At 42.9% G+C, this 16061-nt stretch overlaps 1 protein-coding gene across 3 annotated transcripts in view; it reads right to left on the reverse strand.

Moving 5' to 3' along the window:
- Positions 1-16061, reverse strand: part of TRMT112 (tRNA methyltransferase activator subunit 11-2) — a 63746-nt gene that overhangs the window by 34365 nt on the left and 13320 nt on the right. For 2 of the 3 annotated variants that reach the window (XM_068261595.1, XM_068261594.1), the window contains exon 3: positions 4685-4729. The exons of the other annotated variant lie outside the window; for it this stretch is intronic. In XM_068261595.1, the coding sequence (XP_068117696.1) occupies positions 4685-4729 (45 nt within the window). The remainder of the gene's footprint in view (positions 1-4684; positions 4730-16061) is intronic. 3 annotated transcript variants of the gene reach the window in all.

Consider the following 16061-nt stretch of genomic DNA (forward strand, 5'->3'; position numbering starts at 1 on the left):
TATTCTCTACCCACTCGAGCATCTGCATACTTATGTTCAACAGACCCTGAACTCTCGTTCCCCCCTGCTCGTTTATGTACGATACTGTGGTGATGTTTTCTGATAACACTAACACCTCTCTGCCTGAATCTGTTGGTGAAACTTCTGCAATGCCAACTGGACCGCTCATCTCCCTTGCATTTGAGAACTCTAGTTCTTGTTCCTTGCTCCATATCCCCTGGATCTGCCACGAGCCGCATACTGCTCCCCAACCCCTACTGCTCGCGTCCGTCATTTTTACTACATCCTGCTGTGACCAAAGTCTGCCCTGTTGCAGGTTGTTCTGCATCCACCAATTTAATGATTCTTTTATCTCTTCTGTGACTGACACGTGTTTGTCGAGAGATTTTTGTGTCCTGTCCCATTTTTCTAGGAGAAAATTTTGTAATCTCCTGCTGTGTAGCTGGGCCCATGTTACCGCTGGCATGGCTGATGTCATAAACCCTACCAGTCTCATGATTTGTCGAATTGTCACTGTATTTTGTTTCTTGATTTGTTATGCTGCTTCTATTAGCTTTTCTCTTTTGTCCTGAGGGAGAAAAATTTTCCTTCGGGTTGAATCTATTTGGTATCCCAGAAATCTTATCTGCTGGCTCGGATCTATATTCGACTTTTGAAGATTTATGAGCCATCCTAGCCTGGAAAAGGTTTAAATTACTATTTTCTTGTAATTTTCTAGCACTTCCCTTGACTGGGCATGTATCAACAGATCGTCCAGGTAGGGGATTAATACAATCCCCTGCAATCTTAAAGGGCCCACTATTTCCGACACAACTTTCGTGAATATACGAGGTGCAGAGGCTATTCCAAAAGGGAGGGCTACAAACTGAAAGTGCTTTGTGTGCCCACCTTCACTGCGAACCTCAAATATTTTTGATGCTTCTCCCAGATTGGTACATGGAGGTAGGCATCCTGTAAATCTAGATTTATAAAAAAGTCCCCTTTGTTTAGAATCTGTCGAACCGAATAGATGCTCTCCATCCGGAACCTTTTGTACTTCAAAAACAGATTTAGTTTTTTCAAATTTAAAATAAAACGGAATTTGCCGGTCGGGCTTTTTTATCAAAAAAACATGAGAGTAGAACCCCTTGCTTCTCTCCTGCAGCGGGACTTCTATGATTACTTTCATTGACAATAGAGATGAGATCATGGCTCTCATTCCTATTGCTGTTTCTATATCTTTTGGGAGGGGATTGAGAAAAAAACTCTGGAGGCAGAACCGAAAACTCTAGGCGATAGCCCTCTTTTATGTTTAAAACAAAAATATCTGGGTGAATGCTTTCCCATTCTTTCAAAAAATATGTCAATCTCCCTCCCACCTCCGAGTCACTTGGTCGATTTTGTGTGGTCTGATTTCCCAAGGACAAAGCCACCTCCTCCTCTACCCTTGGGAAACTATTTTCTCTGAAAGGGTGTAGATTTACGCTGTTCTCCCTTCTCTTTTCTCTGCTGAAAGGATTTCGTAAAGAAAGTATTTATTTTTTTTATTAGGAAACTGTTTCCCTCTTTCCGCTGATCTTTTTAATATGTTTTCCAGCTCAGGGCCAAACAGTAAATCTCCTTCGAATGGGAGTGAGCATAATTTATTTTTTGAGGTTAAGTCTCCTTCCCAAGCCTTTAACCAGACCGCTCTCCGTGCTGAATTTAATAATGCTGTTGTACGGAGCCGTAATCCTAATGGATTCGGCTGTTGCATCTGCCAGAAATCGCTTTGAGCACTACTGGAATTGACACTGAATATGATTCCAGTGGCTCTTTTGTCACTACCTTATCTATTAAATTTTCAAGCCAAATCTTAAGGTTTCTAGATATGCATGCAGCCGACAGATTTGTTTTAAAACCAAACGCTGCTGACTCCCACGCTTTAATTAATGCTTCAATTTTTTTATCCATCGGGTCTTTCAGTGTCCCTGCGTCTTCAAAAGACAAGTCTGACTGCTTGGAATACTTCGATAATGAAGCATCTAACTTTGGACATGTAATCCATTTGTTTTGCTCTTCATCTTTAAAGGGAAACTTGCGTTTGGCTGACTTTGGTATGAATAATCTACGCTCGGGCTCTTTCCACTGCGTTAAAATAATGTCCTTTAATGACTGGTGTACTGGGAATGCTCTACTTTGTTGCTGCATAAGACCTCCATATACTCTGTCTTGTTCGAAGTCTGTGCGGTTTCCTCTTTAATATCCTCCGTAGTATATACTGCTTTTAACAGTTCCTGTGTCTCCTCTGGTGCAGGAATTTAGGTGTTCGACGTTTAACCACTTCACCACTGAGGGGTTTTACCCCCTGACCACCAGAGCAATTTTCACCTTTCAGCGCTCCATCCATTCATTCGTCTATAACTTTATCATAACTTATCACAATGAAATGAACTATATCTTGTTTTTTCCGCCACCAATTAGGCTTTCTTTAGGTGGGACATTATGCCAAGAATTATTTTATTCTAAATGTGTTTTAATGGGAAAATAGGAAAAATGTGGGAAAAAAATTAATTTTTCAGTTTCCGCCCATTATAGTTTTTAAATAATGCATGCTACTGTAATTAAAACCCATGAAATGTATGTGCCCTTTTGTCCCGGTTATAAAACCGTTTAAATTATGTCCCTATCACAATGTTTGGCGCCAATATTTTATTTGGAAATAAAGGTGCATTTTTTTCAGTTTTGCGTCCATCCCTAATTACAAGCCCATAGTTTATAAAGTAACAGTGTTATACCCTCTTGACGTAAATATTTAAAAAGTTCAATACCTAAGGTAACTATTTATGTATTTTTTTTAATTGTAAATTTTTTATTTTTTTTTTAATTACAAAAAAAAAAAAAAAAAAATGGGGAGTGTGGAAGGTAATGAGTTAATTTTTAGCGTAAAACAAATTTATTTCTATGTAAAAAATGCTAAGGGTGTAGTGTTACTGTTTGGCCACAAGATGGCAACAGTAACTTTTTGTTTATTGCGGCCTGCGAGCGTCCTTCCGGGCGCTCGCAGGAAGTACAAGGAGGCTGTGAGTGTTTGTTTTTTCTCACAATGATCGCGCCCATAGGAGAGCAGCGGATCATTGTGGGGCTTAGATCAACGAACGGGAATGGATTTTCCCGTTCATTGATCTCCGGGCGAGCGGGCGGCGGCGTGTTTACTAGCGGCGGGCGGCGTGTTTACGAGCGGGAGCAGCGGCGGGAGTGCGCAAAGTACGGATTTCTCCGTCCCTGGGGGTTAAAGGATGGAAAAAGGGACGGAGAAATCCGTTACGGGCGGGGGTAAAGTGGTTAATACTATCTGTCTCGGACTCATCCAGACTCATCCGCAGAGGCTATATTAGACTCCTCTAATGACTCTACTGCCTGCCCTTCGTCCTCCCCTTCTTCCTCTTCCAGACTTCTAGGAGGTGGTGAAATTCTATTAACACCAGACGGCCCAGGAATTTCCTGTCCTTCATTTTGTGGAGAAGTTTGAGAAAGATTCTCCTTTAATTTTCTCAACTCTCCTCTGATTTCCTGTCTCATAGCCTCAATGAATTCTTTAACCATTAAGATTGACTCTGAGGACATTATCTTATGTGAACATTTTCCACATAAATTTTTTGGCCATGTAGAATCCAACTTTATCTGGCAGTTTGGACATCTTTTACTTCTAGCCTTGCTATCAGCCTTGTCCTTCAAAGAAAACAAAGACATAACCTGCAATCAGCCCGAGTGTCTGTTTAATAAATATGCATGTTACACATGAAACCCCCACATAGCAGCTTTATACATTACCACAGCCGAGCTGTCTGAGGGAGTGGTCGTGTTCTTTGCAGCCTCCGCACCCGTCTGCATCTCCTGCTCCATAGCTTTGCGGGGGGGGGGGGGGCGCCGGAAGCCATGCCTGGCAGCGTGTCTACTTCTTGCTTGAGTCTGCGGCGTGTTCATTTAAGGTAAGCCGAGATCTCCGCATTGATCCGCCTCCCGGACGCATAAAATGACGCAATTACGCGCCGCGCGCGTCTACGTCACAACACTTCCGCATTCCATTCTATGCCAGGTCTCCGCAATGGCAGCCACATGGACTCTCCAGGAGGCGAACGCCGTGCTGCATAGCCAAATGTAAGTCTCTCTCCATGCACGCACGGCTTACCAGTATCTAGATGGATATCTAGTTAAGCACAGGTTAGGAATCACTCTCCCAACGCCTGATCACAGACCAAGAAAGGAATGGGTTCCTCCAAATAGCTACCTGTATAACTTAATATCCAGACTATCTGGAAGCTGACTGTGTCTCCTGGTAGGGCGGAAACACAAGAATACTGAAGGCAGGGGGGCAGGGTGGGGTCTTTTAAACTTCTTGCTGATTGTGTTTCACCAGAAGGAGGAACCTGGAGTCTCATTTCAAGGCCATACACTGGAATGGTTAGAGAAAGATGCTTTCCAACTAATGATAAAGCACAGTCTGAGTAACAGGTCATCTCCCTGTTTCATAACAAATATATATATATATATATATATATATATATATATATATATAGATAGATAGATAGATAGATAGATAGATAGATAGATAGATAGATAGATAGGTATATTATTTTGTCTTTGTTGTGCAATTTACCCTTCTTAGTTAGAATGTACAGGGGGGATTTCTAATGCCACTAAGAAACAGGTGGTGATCTCTTACCTGGGTAGACATGCCCCGGCAATTTATAGTCTGCAGAAAACACACCTAACGAGAGAAATAGTCAAATGGTTGAAAAGGTAATGGGCTTCGCATTCTTTTCACTCCACGCATACCTCTACTTCTAGGGGGGGTGTCCCTATTAATTCACTGTGATATTATGTGCAATCCGATATATATATACCAATATATATATAAGGAAGGTAGATATATGCTCCTTCACTGTAGATTATACAAAATTGAATGTATTCAAGTGGCCCTCTATATCACACCACCATATTCCTTCAATACGACTAAGCTATTGCTACCCTACTTACAGACTAAGCCTCATGTTCCGCTTCTTGTTATGGAGGACTTTAACTGCTGCTTAGATATGCAGTGGGATAAATAGAGACATCCCGGAGATCCCTCCCCATTCCCCCCCCCCCCCCCCCCCCCCGATATAAGCAATTATACAAAATTCTTGGAGAAATGGGATGGGTGGCGTACTGGAGGATGAAATGCTTAGAACAACATACCTGTTCCTGTTTTAACCTCCTTATCGATCTGCCCGACACTGTGTCAGACATACCGCTTCCTGGCCCCAGGAGTCCCCCACGCAGAATAAATTAGATGCCATGACTGAAAACCCTTTAGCTAGCACTAGGCTAGCTAGTACAAGTGCCAGAAACCCACCGATCCTCGCGTTCATACATTACCCCCCCCCCCCCCCCATCTCTTTTGGGAGGATCGGGTTTGCGCATGAAGTCGGAGACATCATGACATGTGCGATCCTCCCCATAGTGAAGACCGCAGCTGTACAGGGAGGCTAGTGCTAGCTATAGGGTTTTCAGGCATGGAATTGCTGGGGGGCACAAACTGGCAAAACCTCCTGAGCGGCGTAACGCTCAGGTTAATAAGTTGTATATGACTGAAGAGAATCGATCTGGCAATTATTAATCCAGGAATGCTCCCCTATTTACAAGAAAAGTATTATGATTGCTAGGGGTCTCTCCGACCATTCTCCCTTGATTATTAGTGTGAAGATGGGCGATTCCACTTCCTCTGTTAGGCCTCCTTGGAAAATGAACTCCTTTCGTTTTTCTTTGATCACACGCATCTTGATATTAAAGTTTTGTATGTATTTTTTTTTTTTTTTTGCAGAGAATGAATCCCTTAAGAAATCTAGCTGGACTTGGGACGCATTTAAGGCCTATGATCGTGGGTTATTTATTAAGGCCATTAATGGACAGAAGGGGGTATCCATTGAGTGGAAGAAAGCCCATAAGCTTGCAGTTACGGAGGCGACATATGTTTCAGATCCCATTGAATTGAATAGAACTAGCTGGCTAATGGTACCAAACAATATGAGAAAATGCTTTTGAGTACAGCAAATCAAGAGGTTTTTTTTTTACTAAACAGTCCTTTTTTGATCAAGGGGAAAAGATGGAACATCTTCTGGCAACGATTTTATAGCGGCACTATTAACCACTTCCCGACCGCCGTATAGACAATTGGCGGCCGGGAAGTGGACCCCGCAAGGACCGCCGTATTGACAAATGGCGGCGGTCCTTTTACGGGCATTGGCGGCGCGATCGCGTCATTCGTGACGCGATCGGCCGCCGGGGACTGGCTCCGCCCACCTCGCGCCGTAACGTTACTAGCACCCGGATTGCCGCATACAAAGTGTATAATACACTTTGTAAGGTTTACAAAGTGTATTATACAGGCTGCCTCCTACCCTGGTGGTCCCAGTGTCCGAGGGACCACCAGGGCAGGCTGCAGCCACCCTAGTCTGCACCCAAGCACACTGATTCCCCCCCCCCCCCGCTGCCCCAGATCGCCCACAGCACCCCTCAGACCCCCCTCTGCCCACCCCCCAGACCCCTGTTTGCACCCAATCACCCCCCTAATCACCCATCAATCACTCCCTGTCACTATCTGTCAACGCTATTTTTTTATCCCCCCCCTGCCCCCCCCCCCCGATCACCCCCCACCCCTCAGATTCTCCCCATACCCCCCCCCCCCCTGATCACCTGTCAATCACCCATCAATCACCCACTGTCACTGCCACCCATCAATCAGCCCCTAAACTGCCCCTTGCGAGCAATCTGATCACCAACCCACACCAATAGATCGCCCGCAGATCTGACGTCAGATCACCTCCCAAGTGCAGTGCTTACATCTGTTCTCTACCCTAAACACCCACTAATTACCCATCAATCACCCCCTGTCACTGCTACCTATCAGATTAGACCCCTATCTGCTCCTAGGGCACTCAATCACCCACCCACACCCTCAGAACGCCCTCAGACCCCCTTCCGATCACCTCCCCAGTGCATTGATTGCATCTATTTTCCCCTCTAACCACCCCCTGAGACACCCATCAATCACCTCCTGTCACCCCCCTAGCACTCCTATCCATCAGATCAGGCCCAATACAACCTGTCATCTAAAAGGCCACCCTGCTTATGACCGGTTCCACAAAATTCACCCCCTCATAGACCACCTGTCATCAAAATTTGCAGATGCTTATACCCCTGAACAGTCATTTTGAGACATTTGGTTTCCCGACTACTCACGGTTTTGGGCCTGTAAAATGCCAGGGCAGTATAGGAACCCCACAAGGACCCCATTTTAGAAAAAAGACACCCCAAGGTATTCCGTTAGGTGTATGACGAGTTCATAGAAGATTTTATTTTTTGTCAAAAGTTAGCAGAAATTGATTTTGTTTTTTTTCACAAAGTGTGATTTTTCACTAACTTGTGACAAAAAATAAAATCTTCTGTGAACTCGCCATACACCTAACGGAATACCTTGGGGTGTCTTCTTTCTAAAATGGGGTCACTTGTGGGGTTCCTATACTGCCCTGGCATTTTAGGGGCCCTAAACTGTGAGGAGTGGTCTAGAAAACAAATGCCTCAAAATGACCTGTGAATAGGACCTTGGGCCCCTTAGCGCACCTAGGCTGCAAAAAAAAGTGTCACATGTGCTACCGCCGTACTCAGAAAAAGTAGTATAATGTGTTTTGGGGTGTATTTTTACACATACCCATGCTGGGTGGGAGAAATCTCTCTGTAAATGGACAATTGTGTGTAAAAAAAAAAAAATCAAACAATTTAGAGATATATCTCCCACCCAGCATGGGTATGTGTAAAAATACACCCCAAAACACATTATACTACTTCTCCTGAGTACGGCAATACCACATGTGTGGCACTTTTTTGCAGCCTAACTGCGCTAAGGGGCCCAAAGTCCAATGAGCACCTTTAGGCTTTACAGGGGTGCTTACAATTTAGCACCCCCCAAAATGTCAGGGCAGTAAACACCCCACAAATGACCCCATTTTGGAAAGTAGACACTTCAAGGTATTCAGAGAGGAGCATGGTGAGTCCGTGGCAGATTTAATTTTTTTTTTTTGTCGCAAGTTAGAAGAAATGGAAACTTTTTTTTTGTCACAAAGTGTCATTTTCCGCTTACTTGTGACAAAAAATAATATCTTCTATGACCTCACTATGCCTCTCAGTGAATACTTTGGGATGTCTTCTTTCCAAAATGGGGTCATTTGGGGGGTATTTATACTATCCTGGAATTCTAGCCCCTCATGAAACATGTCAGGTGCTCAGAAAAGTCAGATGCTGAAAAATGGGAAAATTCACTTTTTGCACCATAGTTTGTAAACGCTATAACTTTTACCCAAACCAATAAATATAGGCTGAATGGGTTTTTTGTATCAAAAACATGTTTGTCCACATTTTTCGTGCTGCATGTATACAGAAATTTTACTTTATTTAAAAAAATGTCAGCACAGAAGTTAAAAATATCATTTTTTTTGCCAAAATTCATGTCTTTTTTGATGAATATAATAAAAAGTAAAAATCGCAGCAGCAATCGAATAGCACCAAAAGAAAGCTTTATTAGTGACAAGAAAAGGAGCCAAAATTCATTTAGGTGGTAGGTTGTATGAGCGAGCAATAAACCGTGAAAGCTGCAGTGGTCTGAATGGAAAAAAAGTGCCTGGTCCTTAAAGAGACTCCGTAACAAAAATTGCATCCTGTTTATCATCCTACAAGTTCCAAAAGCTATTCTAATGTGTTCTAGCTTACTGCAGCACTTTGTACTATCACAGTCTCTGTAATAAATCAATGTATCTTTCCCCTGTCAGACTTGGCGGCCTGTGTCTGGAAGGCTGCCAAGTTCTTCAGTGTTGTGGTTCTGCTATGAACTCCCCCTTCCAGGTCCCTCTATGCACACTGCCTGTGTATTATTTTGATTAGGGCAGCTTCTCTCTTCTCTCTTATCTTTTACAAGATGGATAAATAGTCCTCTGAGCTGGCTGGGCTTTCACATACTGACGTATTACAGACAAAGGCAAAGCTGTTTGCATGAAGAAACGAGCAGCCTGAAACTTCAGTGCATGAGAACTGCAGGGGGAAAGAAACACACAAATGATCTCTTGAGATTCAAAAGGAAGGGTGTATACAGCCTGCTTGTGTATGGATGTATTTTCTATGTGTGGACATACTGTACATCAACCTTCTTCCTGTTTTGGTGGCCATTTTGTTTGTTTATAAACAAACTTTTTAAAACTGTTTTTAACCACTTTTAATGCGGCGAGGAGCGGCGAAATTGTGACAGAGGGTAATAGGAGTTGTCCCCTAACGCACTGGTATGTTTACTTTTGTGCGATTTTAACAATACAGATTCTCTTTAAGGGGGGTAAAGCCCACGGTCCTCAAGTGGTTAAACCCTGACAGGAGCTGTGGTAGGGGATACAGTGGCCGAATTACATAGATTCTATTCTGACATATCAATCTAGAGCTTCCCCATATGCCCTGAATTGGAGGACTTTGTTAATGGGATTAATTAGTCTCGTTTGTCAGAGCAGGATAGACGGCTATTTGAGGGGTCAGTGACTCTGGAGGAGCTGGAACTGGCCGTGGCGGCAAAGGAACGCCACCACTGGGCATTACCTAGTAATTATAGCCATGGATGTCTTTCAATGCAAGAAAAGCATCTAAGCCCCCTTTTAAATGCAGATATAGAATTTGCCATAACTACTTCCTGTGGCAATGCATTCCACATCTTAATCCCTCTTACTGTAAAGAACCCTTCCCTAAATAAATGGCTAAAAAGTTTTTCCTCCATGCGCAGATCATGTCCTCTACTCCTTTGTGAAAGCCTAGGGACAAAAAGCTTATCTGCCAAGCTTTTATATTGCCCATAAGGCGTCTTTTCTCTAGACTAAATAAACCCAGTTTATCTAACCTTTCTTGTGGATACCTTGCATCAATTTTGTTGCTCGTCTCTGCACCTGCTCTGAAACTGCAATATCTTTCCTGGGATGTGATGCCCAGTACTGAATTATATATTTCAGATGTGGCCTTACTAGAGAATTAAACAGAGGCAATATTATGCCAACATCTCAAGTTTTTATTTCCCTTTTAATGCAGCTCAAAGTTTTATGAGCTGTAGCTGCAGAGGCTGGCCATTCAATACGATTATTTAACTTGTTGTCGATGAGTACTCCTAGACCATTGGTACGACCAAAATGCATGACTTTACATTTTTCAATATTGAATTTCATCTGCCATGTATGTGCCCATATAGCCATCCTATCCAGATCCTGTTGCAATATTTCACCATCTTCCTGTGAGTTGATGATTCTGCACAATTTATCCATCTTAATCTGCAAGTGCCAGCTGACAATGGAGGGAAAAGAGGTAGCATGTAATTGGATATAGCCAAGGCTTTTGATAGCATATAAATAGTTCCATTCAATACTGCTTTGGCCAAAATGGGCTTCGGTCCTGTTTTTATTAAATGAGTGAAAATACTCCACAATTCTCCCTCGGCTGTTATTCGGGCTAATGGGTCTGTTTCTACGTTCTTCCAGTTGCACTGTGGCACAAGGCAGGGGTGCCCTCTGTCCCCTTTGCTGTTTGCCATAGCAACGGAGCCATTGGCAAAGCTAGTGTGTAGTTACAGTTATTTTGGTTGAAAAAAAAGACATACGTCCATAGAGTTCAACCAGAGAACAAAAGTTCAACCAGAAAACAAAAAGGTCACAGGATACAGTGGTGTTTCAATATAGTGGGGTGGAGGAGAAATCTTGCTTTATGCGGATGACACGCTAATGTATTTGAGAGATATGCATGCCTCTTTGGAGGCAGTTATACGCCTTTTGACGTAGTTTAACTATTTGGCTGTTCTGCTGCGGTGCCGCTCTCCGGCACGATCACGCCCCCGTCGTGTCCCCCGGTAGCCCTGGGATCAGTGAATGGGAAAATGGTTCCCGATCACCGATCCGTCTCCCCCGCAGAAAAACCGAAGCGCTCTTACAAGAGGCTTCAGTTTTTCTGCCCGGAAAAATTTCCGCATCCCCTTGTACTTCAGCTTAGCGAGAAGCACAAGGAGGGAAATAAAAAATGAAGAAATAGTAAAACTACATCTACATATTTTTTACATAACAATTTACACATATAACATTAAAAATGAACTATTTCCCCACACCAAAATATTACCCAAACACTTGTTTTTATGAAAAAAAAAAATTACAATTAAAAAAAAAACCAAGACAAAAACAAAACAAACCAAATCGTTACCTAAGGGTCTGAACTTTTTAAATATGCATTTGAAGGGAGTATACTACGAACATTTTTTAAATGATAAGCTTGTAAATAGTGATGGACGCAAAACGGAAACAATGCACCTTTATTTCCAAATAAAATATTGGCGCCATACATTGTGATCGGGACAAAATTTAAATGGTGTCATAACCGAGACAAACAGGCAAATAAAATACATAGGTTTTAATTATGGTAGCGTGGATTATTTTAAAGCTATAATGGATGAAAGCTGAGAAATAATGACTTTTTTCAATGTTTTCTTATTAATCCTGTTAAAATGCATTTATAAAAAAATAATTCTTAGCAAAATGTACCACCCAAAGAAAGCCTAATTAGTGGCGGAAAAAAAACAGATATAGATCAATAAATTGTGATAAGTAGTGATAAAGTTATTAGCAAATGAATGGGAGGTGAAAATTGCTCTGATGCAGAATATATGAGGCTTTAGAGGGAGGTAGTGTTGTATTTTATCAGTATAAACTGTGTAATTTTTATGTGTGCCTTCATGGAAAAGCTTGTCTGGACATTTATGTTGCTATGAGAGATTTGCAGTGAATCTATTACTAATCAGCCTGGGCCTACACCATACAATTTTCTGTTAAGGCTCGTACACACGTCAGATTTTCGCAATCGACCCATCGTTTGAACGACCAGTTGTTTGGACATCAAATTGGGTGTGTGTACGGTCTGTCGTTCAGCTGATAAGACTGGATTTGAACGACGGACTGTACACATGCCCGATTTGACGTCCAAACGACCGGACGTTCAAACGACGGGTCATTTATGAAAATCCGACGTGTGTATGTATCTTTACATTTTTCAGTTAGATTTTCTGCATTAGCTTACTTTCTGTAGAGACTGGTCATCATCTCTGGTGGACTGTCTTCTGGTTATCTCCTGCTGAGTAGAACAATGCCTAATTGCTAAGCAGATAGATTGTTAGATAGATAACTTCCAACATGTTGGAAATTATCTGACAGAATATCTAATAGAAAATTGTATGGTGTGTACCTAGCATTAAGCAAACCCTGCGTTTCATAAATGACTTTTTACAGCCACACAACATCTGCATATAAGGACCAATTTCCACAAGGACCAATTTCCACAAGGAGCGGTGCGATGCGGCTACATAGCCGCAACACACCGCAGGTGTGTTGAAACACATGCATGGCAATGGAAGAGTTTCTACTATGTGCATGTTGTGCGGAGCGATCAGAGAATCTGCAGCATGCTGCTGATTCTCGCACCAGGGCTGTGGAGTCGGTCCAAAAATCTACCGACTCCGAAGTTTAGGATTCTACCGACTCGACTCCGACTCCTCTAATTTGCATATTACAATTTTGTTGATTAAAAGTATGTAACATGAAATTCGTCCCTTAACTGCCAACGCTTAGGAATTTTACAAGACAACTGAAGTGAGAAGGATATGTAGACTACTATATTTATTCCCTTTAGACTAAAACTAGTCCTTGGTAAGAGTACTTGTAAAAAGGTACAAACCGGAAAAAAGAACATCTATCAGGCCCTAGGCAATGTAAGTGTGGGTGCATGTAAGAATGATGTGCAGGTACTCTGCAGGGGAATGAGGAGATTGTAAACAGACAACACCTCAATGTGCACAGCATTCTCAGTGGATTCCCTGCAGCTCTGTGGGGAGTGCATATGTAGAGTATAGTACTACTGTGTAACAAAGTAAACCTGAGACAGATGAAATTAAAGTTATACATACCTGGGGCTTCCTCCAGCCGCCTTCAGGATAATCAGTCCCTCGTTGTCCTCCACCACCTGGATCTTCTGCTATGAGTCCAGGTCCTTGAGCCAGTCGGGCGTAGTGCGCATGCACACACTCCGCCGCCAGGAGCATACTACACCTGTGCAGCACTATTGCGCAGGTGCTGAATGTTCCTGGCTGTAAGAGCGGCATGCGGCCGGACAGCGCTGACTGGCTGAATTACCAGGACTCATAGCAGAAGATCCGGGTGGTGGAGGACAGCGAGGGACTGATTAGCCTGAAGGGGGCTGGAGGAAGCCCCAGGTATGTATAAAACTTTACTTTACATCCGTCTCAGTTACCCTTTAATTTGTAGTCACCAAACCAAATTTTAACAACATATCAAATTATTTGATTTCATCAGCAAAGGGAGTGCATACATTTGCATAAATCAGCATCAATGCAGAATTATTTCCATCTCGTTGACCATCTCTATTAGTGACACGGCTACACATCAGGCTTTATACTTACAGCATAGATGTTATTTAGTATATATAAGAGATTCCTGTGTACACATCATATATACAGTCACAATCAGATATGTATATCTGACCTTAAAAATACGGGGACTGCTTTATTGAAGCAGCACAAGTAACTAATTTTGATTGGTTTATTTTTGTGGACGAAGCACAGCTATTACTGTATATATACATTATTTTTAATGACTATTATCTGAGAAATAGAACATTTTGTCATATTTTCTATTTTAATTACAGTTACAAATTCATTAGGAGTCGGAGCATTTTTTCCCGACTCCAGGCACCCAAAATTGCCCGACTCCACAGCCCTGTCTCGCACGGCTGCATCCGCCTGCAGCCACGTCCCATCTCCTCAATGCGGCCGGCGGCGGAAGTGATGCGATGCGGCAGTCGCACCACTTTGTAGTGGAAACCTAGTTTACAGAAGCCTGTTTGTCTGGCTTTGTCCAACGGCTGTACTGATTACAGCTAAAACCAAACAACAACCCCCACCTAGTTCCTTCCAACAAAACTGCCATGGAGGAGGGGTCTTGATACCTGTTGTATCCAAATAAAATACAGTTCTTGGAAAGCTCTCTCTCTCTTGCACTGGATGGCTCTTCAGGCCATTCCTCTTATCTCAGTAAACACCACTCAAAAATGTTTGCAGCTTCAAATCGTTCATAGGACCCGTTTTACTCCAAAACGATTGTTCCATATTGGCCTGCTTGATTCGCCGGATTGCCCCAGGTGTAATGCTGGGAATACACGGATAGATTATGCGCTGGAATCGAGCCACTTGATAGATTCCGGTGCGTCCCCGCGGCGCCCGGATCGATTCCCGCTCGTCTCCGCCTGCGGGGATCAAGCGCGGAATTGATCCGGCGCGGTGATCGGACACATCGGAAATTATCAATCGAGCCATCAGCGGCTCGATCGATAACAAGAACCTCACATTGTATGCCCAGCATAAGAGAGATCATGGTGATCTTATCCATATATTGTGGCATTGCCCAAGACTTTGCAGATACTGGTCAGGTGTGCTTGATTTAACAGACTTACTGTACCAAACAACTGTTCCTAGAACGGTCTCAGTCTGAATAGGGAGTGTTTGTTGATGTCAGCTTAACAGGAAGCCTCTCCTACATTGGCAATGTGGGTGGGGCAAATTAATGCTGCTTCAAAACTTAAAAAAATAATAATTTATGCCCAAAGAGGGGCCATTGAAATGAAAAATTTGAGATGATTTGGGGTAAATTGTTATCCGTGCATGATTATGTAGACCCAGAACTGATCAGAGACCAGATCCTTTCCAAAATTGGTGCGTCTAGGAGAGGGATGATGGCTGAGTGAGAGGTGGGCTTTTTGGTTTAGTTTCTTTGTCTTTTTTACCTTATGCTCTCTCTGTTATCAGTACCTTCAAACGTACACCTTGTTCTTACAAATTGACTGATGCATCCTTTGTACTTTGTAAATTTTCAATAAACAGCATTTTGTTCTTGTTGAGCAAAAAATAAAATAAAGGATCAGAATAACGTGTAAGCGATAATGACAGCAGTCAGACAGATGCAATGTAGATACGTTGACTTGTCAGGATGCAGGCTGCTGCTAAATGTTTGTCTGATTAACTGCTCATTTGCCTGTATGATTAAGGGGGCCATATCAGTCGATTGCAACCTAATCGACCATTAGCTAGCTTCCTCTCTGATCAAATAGCGATCTATTGCCTGCCCATACACTACACTTTACTTCATGCTGAAATCTGTTGTAAATTGTCCTTGCCCCAACCCCCACGTGTGTAATGTTGAGGGTTCAACTATTACATCTGATGTCTGATCAGATATCTGATAAAAAAAAAAAGCCAATTACCCCCCCCCCCCCCCAAACTCCACAGGCTCTGAGTGTACACAGTGTTCACTGTTCAGCCCAGCGACATCACAGAAGGCTCCCCTGCCTTCATACATCTATATGGCATGCATTGCTCTGCGCTCTCCTCTCCATTGTCTCACACAGACCCCGCCACCACCCTCATACACTCCAGTCCACAGTGTTCAATCCCCCGGCAGCAACATCACACACCCCAACCCCGCCTCCATACACTGGCCATGCATGCAATGAATATATCATCACCCTGTTATGCATGGTCACTTGCTGTGCCACTAAAGTTGGCAGTCTGCTTTAATCTGCTCTAGTGCTCCCCAATGGTCCCACCTGGTCCTTAATGTGTTTGATCTAATTGGAGAACCAACTGAATTGCCAGCGTTGCACCACTTGATAAAAGGGGTACAACACGCTCCTAAGGTTCCCATGCACACATCTTATTTGATTCCTTGCTAATTCTGATGGGATAGGAGCCGAAATCGCAAGTGAAAAGAAATCGTGCAATTCAATCTTTTCCTAAAATCGTTCAGGCCTATTGGTATAGATGTTTTTTTCTGGATCTACTCATTGGGGCATGATACATTTTCTTGAGAGAAGAATAAACAGGGAAAGTTATAACTTCTGAGCCCTCTAGAGACCCTGGTGAAAATGTCTCTGGTCTA

The sequence above is a fragment of the Hyperolius riggenbachi genome, chromosome 11 (assembly GCF_040937935.1).
Source record: "Hyperolius riggenbachi isolate aHypRig1 chromosome 11, aHypRig1.pri, whole genome shotgun sequence".
NCBI lineage: Eukaryota > Metazoa > Chordata > Amphibia > Anura > Hyperoliidae > Hyperolius > Hyperolius riggenbachi.